Below are 10,176 nucleotides of genomic sequence, written 5' to 3'. Positions count from 1 at the left end.
TATGTTGAAAACAAAGATATAACCTTTAATAATGTTGGAGATTTTCATCTCTCTACATATTTTGCCTTCTTATTGACATCCAGTTATATGACAAGGCCTTTAAATTACACCTGGAAAAATATTTTTTCCAACTTTATGGTCAACTATATTGATCAGGTACTGTCAATATCTATAAATACAAGAAATATTTTCCCTTACTGGTTATGTTTTTTGTCAAAATTTCACAAGCCACATGACCAAAAAGCAAATTAAAATTTCTGCAGACAGTAGTATGAAAGATCAAGAATTAAAATGAGATGTACATGTACGATCAATTTCAACAATTTTACTCAAAGACTTCAAATGGAACAGGATGTAACATTGCCAAATAAACTTTGTTATCAATCCTTGCTGTCAACCTCCTATAAGAGCGAAAGTGTCCACAAAGTAATTTGTAATACTATAAAAATTATTATAATTTTAAATTTACCATACTTTCTTAGCAACTTATTAAGATCTATCCAGTATAAATAATTATTATAGTATTTGCCTATCATTATATTGCTGTTCTGGTATTGTGTACATTTCATAATACAAAATTATGGCATTTAATAAAATTATAATCATCTAAAAGTTTGGAAGTCATTTTGCATAAGGTTTTCAAGATGGTTGCTATCAATGCATTTTGTCAACTGACTTTATTTTAAAGATAGGAGAAAGGCTTTTAAACTGTCTACCAGAAAGCCCAATACAAACAGAAGAACAGGTAGCTAATGGTACATTGTAAATTTGAGAATATACAAAACTAATACAGGGCTGTGCTCTAGAGTGCCAAGATGCCACAGGTGGCTAACTTTTGCCTTTGGGTGACTAGGAAAACTTACTTTTTTCATATAAGCAGCTTAAGCAATGGGAATCCAGGATTTCATGGTTAGGAACCTCTGAGCTCCTTGTATTTTTTCTTAGACTACAGCCTAAGTTGTAATGATTATATGAAAGACTAATATCTTGTAAGGGAGCAGGGACTTCCTAAGCCTTGCAATAGAAATTAAGACTCTAACAGAGCAAACCTGTGAAAGTTGACTAAAAATTAATTAGAACTTTAAATTTATTAGAGTTTCTTGAACGACCATTTCCCACCCTGAAAAGAGAAGATTTGGGTGAATTAAAAAACCTTAATATACAAGCCACAACAACAGGCTGAGGCTTAGTATAAATGTTTTAACTCTCCCAAATTTGTTTTCATATTTGCAGGGTATGTACCACCTTCTATTTCTACAATAAAATATTATTGTGTCATTTCACTAACACAAGGTTTCATGATCCACATGGGCACCTGGAAAATATCCAATTGATATGAAACTAATTTCTATCACAGAAGAAGTTGATCTTAAAACATACACTGACAATAATAATTATTATTGCAGCTTTAGTTATCTTGAATAATATAAATAAAGCATCTACTGGTCAGATGTTTCACTAGACTCGTCCAGAGGTGGCTTCTCTTCAACTGGAGATGAATTAACAGCTGTTTTTCCTTCTAATAGTGCTAAAGCTTGCTCAAGTCTTTCCTTGTAAACTCTGTACTTTTCTTCTACCTGTCATGAATACAATCAATAAATGGAGAGCTTGAATATGAACTAAGTGCAGCAAGTTGGAAAGATCCATAAGGGAAAAAAAAATTACAAATTAACAGCATGCAAAGAAGGTGGTGTCCGATGTCATGGGGCTAGTGGATTTTGCAGTTGGGCTTGAAGATTCCTTCCTTGAAGTTTTATGGGAAACTTTTTTAAAGGAAAAACAAATTCCAGACATTAACTATTAGGGCTGGTTCACACTAGCAACGTAATCGGAAGCGCAAGGAGCGTTATGATCCAGTGTAAATCAAAAAGAGGAATCGGAAGCACAGTCGGAAGCTCGACGGAATCGGAGTCAGAAGGATCAGAAGAGTTTTTTTTTCGCTTCCAATCCAGTGAGAACAAGGTGAATGGAATCGGAAGTGGAAGTGGTATTATCAGCCAATCAAAAAACTCATTACCAGTCCCTTTCAAACTTAGAGCAAGAAAAAAAAAAGTGGCAGCTCTAGAGGAAAAACTGGCAGAGGCTGTGAGACAGTTCCCCGTTCTTTATGACAAGTCCTGCAGGGACTTCAAAGACAACAGCAAAAAAAGGCTAGCATGGGAGGATGTCGCTACACAAGTAGGACTTCAGATTGGTATGTATTGCAGTAGTGAATACAGCAATAGCAAAAGCAGCAATCTCTCGTTGTCTCCTGGGTCCGCCATCTTGAATGTTTACAAATGAAAGCAAGGCTTACGCTGAAAGCGAGGCTTACGATTCCACTTCCGTCGTGCCGATTCACACTAGTTCAGAACTTTCTTCCGATTCCAACTCCGCTTACGACTCCGCTTCTGTCGCTTCCGTCACTAGTGTGAACCAGCCCTAAGAGATGGATTTTTTGGAGCTGGTAAAAAATATTTCTGGCCAGTACATTATGGTTACAGCTTGCTCGAAAGGTTAAGCCTGAAAATTGGTTTTCTTTGCAGTGCTTGATTAAGATTTGCCTGACTAAGGAAACCAAAAGTAGAAAGGAACAGACTAGACTTGTGACAAGTCAACTTCTATTTAGCATGGAACATGAGAAACAAAGACTCAAGAGTAAAAAAACAACAACCAGCCTTTGAGAAAATCCAGGAACTGACCTGTGTTATATGTTCCTCTTCTTCTCTATCTAGTATCTTCATGAAATTTTGGAGCTCTGGAATGGAGAAAACCTCCCACTGAAATAAAACACAAAGACACTGATCAAAATTCATAAATGTTAGTTATTATGCAAACATTTTCCCAAAGAGCTGACCCTATCCGTTAACCTTCATTTAGTCAACAGGGGGTTAAATAACTTATTGCTGTTGGAGAGAACTTTTCCCATGGAAGCATTGAGAGAATTGAGGTTCTTGTCCTAGAACATAACACACTTGACCTCTATAGATCAAGCTCACCTATACAGAACTTTTTAGCATAAAAACTGCCAAGACCCAGGCATATCACTTACAACAATGTCTCCTGTTTCATTCTCCTGCAGTGAGAAATTATGTCTGATGTCGCCTCCACCCCAAAGCAACCTAAGAACCAAGGGCTGCTCAAAATCAGACATCCGACGAAGAATCACTGCAAGAAAAAAAAATATTCAACACAGTGAGGGCTATTCAGATAACTTCAAGTGTTAGCTCCTAGCTCCTGGTGCACATTACCACTACACTATCAACAGGAGGGTCAGGTGGTTGGTTGGGGGGGGGGGGGGAATGGAACAGACACAGTAGTTTAGGATAGTGCAACACTTCTGATCTGACAATTAAATGAATTCAAAACAGACGACTGCCTTACTGTGCTTGTCTTCCTCTTGGTAACACTCAAACAGTGCGAATTTTCTTGGATTATCAGCTACCTTAAATTTCTTGAGGAGAGCTACAATAACCTGACAAGAAAAGAAAAAAAATTCAAAATTTTTGCTGTGCCTCTCAATAACATGCAGACTCTAAAATTCAAAGCTCAACTGACAAATGACTTTTTCACTACCATCAATCAAATGTTTGGTGGCTCCTCCCAGCTTCCGACTACTGCCGAGTATGCGGTAATCAAATCAAATCGTTAAGCACAGTTCAGAACACATAGCACTTTGGAAGCTGGGGGGAACCGCCGAACATTTGATTGACGATAGCAAAAAATGCATTTGTTGGTTGAGCTTTGAATTTTGAGTCCGCATGTCATTGAAAGGCACAGTAATAACAAATTAAAATAACAAGCATTGTAAAACAGAGAATAAAAGTAATGAGCTTGGCAAAGAACAAAGAAAAAAATCTGAAATCAACTAAGTTTTGACATATGAATTTAATTCATGTAAACCCGGAAAAACAGACAATTTGTTTATGGTGTCTGCAGTCTAAAGAATAGCCTAACTGACTACATATCTGACTTCTGAAAAAAAGGAATTATTAAATAGCATTTACTTGACAAAGACTTAATATTAAAGAAGCCCCCAGCCTCCCTTGAATTGGCCTACTATTACTAAGGGCAATGTTGGTATTGAGAATATTTTATTTTTATTAGTAATACCAGATCTGTCGCATTGTGCTAATTATTTCAAAAACAAAAGCCAAAAAATCTTCAAGTATAACCTGAGAGGAACTCACCTCATGGACGGTAGTTTCACTTGTTATATGTAATGCTTTTATTGTCCCAAGGGGAAGAAAAAATGAAGTCCGCTGTGGACTCTGCAATACAGAACCATGATTATGATTATCACACAGTTGTTACCCTGTTCTGAACTCTTTTTCTTAACAATTTACCTAGTGAATTATCTGAATGGTAAATGCACCATAGGACAAACTTTAACTAGAGTTTAGACGAACACAGTTGGTTCACTACCATTTAAATGCCACTGACCTTCTGATCTTCTTCTCTCTGCACACCAACTGTCTCAAATATTGACAGAGGTCTCTCTCCTGCGATGATGTTGATAGGACGCACCAGGTTCATATGGACACGGATGAAGCCTTGGTAAGTATCTTCATTCCTCTGACAGAAAAGAAACTTTCCATTACTATCACAAATCATTTCAGGAAAAATTAAAATACATGGACTTAGTAGTTTGGCCAGGACTTGTCAATTATATGGGTGACAAATCCGAGCTTTATCCGTGATAATAGTTTACAAATAAATAAAACTTATTCTTTTGACAATTTTACTTAATTAATGGCACAGTCCATTTTCATTGGCAAAATAAACTAAAATTATTTCAAAATAAACACTGATTCTGAAAAAACCAGTTTGTCAATGTAAATAAGCATCTGGGAAATTTTCCAAAAATCTAGTTCTTTTAAAAGTAAAATGATTTCTCTGCTTAATTGCAACATTGAAGTGTTGGAAAAATTTCCCAATAAGTTAGATGTTCACTTGGCCAGTGTATGACTTGATTTATGAAATCAGTCCTGACCAGTTTTTGCTGGTCTTGCTGCGTGTATGTTGTACATCTCTTCTCTCATTAATCTTAATTTTCTCCCAAGACTTTTGCCAATTTATCCTGACCATTCACAACACTCAATTCCTGTTACACTTAGGAAGAAAATGGTTTGATGTTGAAATTCAGATTTGATTCCAGCATCATTACAAAAAGATTGCAACCATCCCTAAAGAGAGCTTCTAATCAATTACCTTTTAGCTGTCAGACCACTACATGTCTGATTTTATAGTCAAAGGTATTTTGGGACCATGTACCAAATGAACACCAACCACCAACAAGCTCTAATTAGATAATAATTCAGTCACACACTAGTAACTTACCATGGTCATTATCAGTCCAGTTGTTGATGAATTGAATTCATCAATCTTCTTGCGCAGGAGACTTCCAGTTGGAGAATCTGTGTAAAGCATAAATGGTTCTTTTCTCTTTTCACCCTGCAATTTATCAAAAACACTTCATTTCATGCTCCTATAGGCACACTGTAAAATCATAGAACTTTACTGTTAATAAATAACATACATATGGAATTTACAGTGACACATCCATGATAGAGTGGCAGCTTGCCAACTGAACATTTCTAGATCAAACTGAAATTTAGAAGTGTCAATTTTTGAAGAGGAAGGTAAACTAAAGAACCCCAAAAATCCCTCCAAGAAAGGATGGAAACAAACAACAAACTCCACCTAAATATGACAGTGGTCTGGACTTGAACTGTCTACAGGGAGGCAAAATTTCTCAACACTGGCTATTCCTGATAAGCGTCTTGATGATTTCAGTATAACCAAAGACAAAACAAGACATGTACCAATCAACACTAATAATAATATTATTACCTGATCTATAAGGTGTAGTGTTTTCATAGTCATCTCATCGACTGACAGATTTCTTTCAAACTGCCAACCACCAGTACAGTCTAAATCCACGTCATCTCTACATCGCCGGTGACATGTGTACTTGCAGTCTGTAATAGAAAAAGAAAAATAGATCAAGAACTGCTTTACAACGATCACAATTGATCTTGTTTGGCTAGACTGTTCCCATCCAAATTGAAAGTAAAATTATTACTTACACTAACTTTGCTGCAACTTGAATATGTAGATGTTTAAATCAATATTCACTTCTCTTTCCGGCAAACAAATTTAACAGACCAGGTTTAAAAGTGAGAGAATATTTCAAATTTGATTCTGCAAATAGCACCATGTGAAGTTTTGCTCCATTAAGGTTTTATCTGAATGGTAATAAACCAGGGATTTACTTGTAAATTCACTATAACATCAACTTGACTTCACAACTGAAAGGGTGAAAGATAAAAGTCTGAAGTTCCCTTCACTGTAAAATCCAATTATCAAAATAAAGGGATTGATTCAACATAAATGAAGCACATTAATGATGAAAACCAATACAAAAAATGATTAAGTGTACCTTAGAATTAATCACTTACTATAGATGGAAAAATGTACCTCAGAAAAATGTTACATGTACCACGAACAATGTCAGAATTCTTGTAAAATGGAAATGGTAAATGATGTTTCTAACAAGTGGCTTCACTGTCAATAAAGTTATGTTGCTTGAATTCATTTCTGAACTAGAAATTATATTTAATGCATGACATCATACAGAAAAAACTATCATATGTCAAATATTTGAACAAATTTTAAATTTCTGTCACTATCTGAATAGACAATTTGAATTGCATTTTGACACAATGTTGATTGAAATCTTTGAGATCACTTTATTGACCAATCAAAGACTTCACCAACTGAACAAAACACATTTTATTAATAAATAAAGGATTAAAAACACAGTTTATGTATTCCTTTTCTCCCCAGAATTTATTATATGCTTGTCATATGATAAATAAAAAGAAAGCTGATAGGTTTTAATTTATAACATCTTAAATTACAACAGAAATTTGTTGGAACTTGTACTTGATTTTATTTAATAGTACAAAGGGCATGACTGTATTTTTCACCAGATCTTTTCTACAAAACCACAATGTTCAAGATTATACATTCAGTACTGGCATTATGAAGTATGTAATATTTTTAAATTACTATTAATTTATAATAATTTCTCTTTCTGTTATTAGTAATTTATAAAATTTAGTCTTATATTTATTTACTATGTTACAACTGACTATTGTCAAAATGAATCTGCCTATCAAACTGTGCAAAGCATAATTTTAAAAACTACTAAAGATATATTCATTTTTGCTAGTGCAAAGGGCATTAATACTCACATAATCTCTGTGTTTTGTCTACAAGACAATCAGGTGGCAGTAACTGATAACATTGCATTACAACACAATTCTGGCTTGCCTTCAAGATTCATCAGTTGTATGACCTTCTTGTTACTATATTGCTAGCTTCTGGTAACTCCAAACAGTTTTACTGGTAGGTATTTATCAAATTATTTCACTTACACAGATATAAAAACATTATACATAATTGTGCAGCTTGGCAATAAGTTACAAAAATTACAAGGAAGATCCATGTGGTTCATTGTGTTGTAAGTAAGACAGTAATCACAAAAGTTTTATATTTTGCTGTGCGCTATATTTATGTGTGAGTCATATCCCAAAGGCATGTAGTGAAACTATAAAATTCTGCAGAGGTAAAATATCAACAGCAAATTGCTTGATATCCCTCTTGTCTCAAAAATGGTGCCGTTTTTAAAATCTTTGCAATCATTGACTGAGAAACAAAATTTTAAATTTTAAATAAGATTTTAATTCTTTTTTAATTTGAATTTGTGCATGACACAAATTCAAAGCTGTATTATTTTGTAAATCATACATTTTTGACAGTTATTCATGACATATGTTTGACATACATATTTTTCTCCACTAATCATTCATAAATTTTCATAGGCAGATCTTTGCTTTTTTGACATCCAAGTACAGGCATTGAGCATCCTTTAAGAAAATCTAAATTATTCCTGATCAATAGCTTACTAATCTTCATATACATGTATCAAACATTGGGAAGATGAATTTAGACATCAGCTCTAATGCCATGAAGGATAACATGAACATGGTAACACATGACATCATCTCCCTTTTTACCCAGTGCTTACAGAAGGTCGACCCATGTTTTAACATTGGATGATTCTGGAAAACATCCATACCTGGTACCATGGGTGGTATCTTCATCAACCTCCCCTCCATTCCCAGTGTTCAGAAATTGTAAAATGCTGAATCCCCTCTTGCCTTTGGAATTCCGTAATCAGTCAACCCCACTCAGGAAATTCTGATTTTTCTTTACAGCTGACTTGAAAAGCCCTCTCTAACTTTCACACACCTTTATTTTATGGAGATTCACCTTCTCATTCTCACTGAAAAATGTTTACCTGTTGATAATTTTCAGCCCAGTAAGTCAAAAATGCAAAAAATATGTTGTTGATCAGATAAGTTGTTTGACTCCCATGAAAAGGAAAACAAAACTAAAACGCTTATTTTGTACCCCCAAAAAACTCACTGACTTGTGAAGGCAGTATCCAAATTTTTATGGAAGATGGAGAATTCTTAAGAAACATCAAAATACAAACTCTGGTTCACTTGAAACGTTTTCACAAATAGTTCTAATTGTGCACCTGTATTCCCCCTTTGGAAGTGCAAACCTGAACCCCCCCCCCCCCCCCGACCATGTCTTTGGAATGCAAGTCAGCCATAATTACAATGATATCCAAGGAACTTCCAAAAAAAATACAAACAAACATGGATCAAAATCTACCAATCACAACTCACTGTTTATGTGACATTTTCAACCCACTGAAATAAACTTCTGTTTCCTGAGATGTCGATGCAGGTGAATGACGGCAACAAAACACGAAACCATTTATTAAGCAGAGTTTGTGTTATTTGAAAGGTGCAGTAATATATTTCAATGGTCATATATCATTTAACAACTTTTATAATGGGTTTCAAGTCAGGTGCTCTGTACATAACCAATATAATTTATACATGTAGACATAGTGGAATCAACATACTTAATTGGCAATTCTGGCCAAAGTGTAGTGTATTCAAGAAAAAAAAATTAAACTTAATTTGTTAAACAGTGGCGCAAGACTGGAAGAACTAAGTTTGGACAAGTTTATATTTTATACTCTGTTTAGTAAACATCCATCCATCCATAGGATTGCGTTAACTTAATGAATCTAATCTCTTTATGCTTAACGTCTAACTTAACTGCCCTAGAAACCGCAAAGATAATATTCTCGACCTAAAATGTGAGCTTATACTTGCTCTATGAAACTTGAGCAAGTTAGAATAGTTAGAAAGTAGAAAATAGGAAGTTAATAGTAAGCTGAAATAGTGTAAGCTTCCAAGCTAACACTACTCTGCATTCGGTCTTAAAGCTTACAATACTCCACCTTCAGTCTTAAACGCAGTTTATGTACTCTGCAGTTACAACAGCCAGATGTGACACAAACTAAGGATGTCTGGGCTGTTGAAACTGCATTGGTTTAGCGTAAAAATGGTGAACTTTTTACTTACTTTTGCACCGTACACATTGCTTAAAAAGTCCCCAAATAAACTCCCCACAGCAGTCGCACCATGTAGGATTTCGTAGATGACAAGAAACAAATGAATGTCCTCTGCCAACGTATCTTACAGCAGCCTTCTCGTCCGTCACATTCTCCGTCGTCACAGATCGCTTTAAGCTAGCGCGTTTCTTTGCGCCTTTTCTGTTGACAAAATGCGAAATGAAGTCTTTCACTGGGTTTTTTGCTGTTGGTGGCATGTGCGGCACAGATATAGCTCGCGTTCTGTCTCTCTGATCACTGGTTAGAGTTTTGAACTCCCTGTAGTTTTTTCCTGGAGAGTTTGGGCTTCGAGGTGTCGGTTCCTCGTTGACAAAAACCTCGTCACTTTCCATCATAGAGATAGCGTACAGTAGCCAAAATATGCCCCTTTCGAAAATTAGCAACAATCTTACAAATATCCAGTCGTGAAAACGGTTCTTGCTCGAGTTATTATCCACGGTTTTCAGTTTACTTTGCATAAGGGCTTCAGATTATATGTCTCGAAAGCAAGACGTGTTTGTAAACTGTTGACACTCGCAGACATGTCGTGAAACTGAACCTTTTCCACGTCCGGGATCGCCATGTTTCTTGGTCGTGAAATATGATATGTCCCAGGAGGATTGCGTTGCGTCATGAGACAAATCTGTCACTCG

General features: G+C 35.4%; 1 protein-coding gene and 1 long non-coding RNA gene across 2 annotated transcripts; one reads left to right on the top strand and one right to left on the bottom strand.

The window, feature by feature from the left end:
* Nucleotides 1–10,140, bottom strand: LOC110048360 (ras association domain-containing protein 1-like). The gene is made up of 9 exons (XM_020754142.2): nucleotides 9,495–10,140; nucleotides 5,833–5,960; nucleotides 5,320–5,433; nucleotides 4,423–4,554; nucleotides 4,170–4,250; nucleotides 3,364–3,454; nucleotides 3,032–3,147; nucleotides 2,682–2,759; nucleotides 1–1,577 (listed from the first exon to the last, which is right to left on the bottom strand). Exons 1-9 carry the CDS (start codon nucleotides 10,000–10,002, stop codon nucleotides 1,440–1,442), a joined length of 1,386 nt encoding a protein of 461 aa, XP_020609801.2. The 5' UTR covers nucleotides 10,003–10,140; the 3' UTR covers nucleotides 1–1,439.
* LOC110048364 (uncharacterized) lies at nucleotides 6,800–9,057 on the top strand. Its single transcript, XR_002296618.2, has 3 exons — nucleotides 6,800–7,031; nucleotides 7,264–7,392; nucleotides 8,794–9,057. It is a non-coding gene; the product is annotated as an uncharacterized LOC110048364 (long non-coding RNA).
* Nucleotides 10,141–10,176: the final 36 nt, after the last annotated feature.

This window comes from Orbicella faveolata, unplaced genomic scaffold (assembly GCF_042242905.1).
Source record: "Orbicella faveolata isolate gen_17 unplaced genomic scaffold, um_ofav_v1 contig_35, whole genome shotgun sequence".
In the NCBI taxonomy this organism is placed as follows: domain Eukaryota; kingdom Metazoa; phylum Cnidaria; class Anthozoa; order Scleractinia; family Merulinidae; genus Orbicella; species Orbicella faveolata.
Note: the sequence above shows the minus strand (reverse complement) of the source record. Positions and strands in the feature narration are given on the sequence as shown.

Coding starts and splice junctions, on each gene's coding strand:
- LOC110048360 (XM_020754142.2), bottom strand. CDS start 10,002: ATGCAAAGTAAACTGAAAACCGTGGATAATAACTCGAGCAAGAACCGT. Junction 3,455..4,169: donor GTGAAACTACCGTCCATGAG/GTGAGTTCCTCT, acceptor TTTTCTTGTCAG/GTTATTGTAGCTCTCCTCAA. Junction 2,760..3,031: donor ATGAAACAGGAGACATTGTT/GTAAGTGATATG, acceptor GTTTTATTTCAG/TGGGAGGTTTTCTCCATTCC.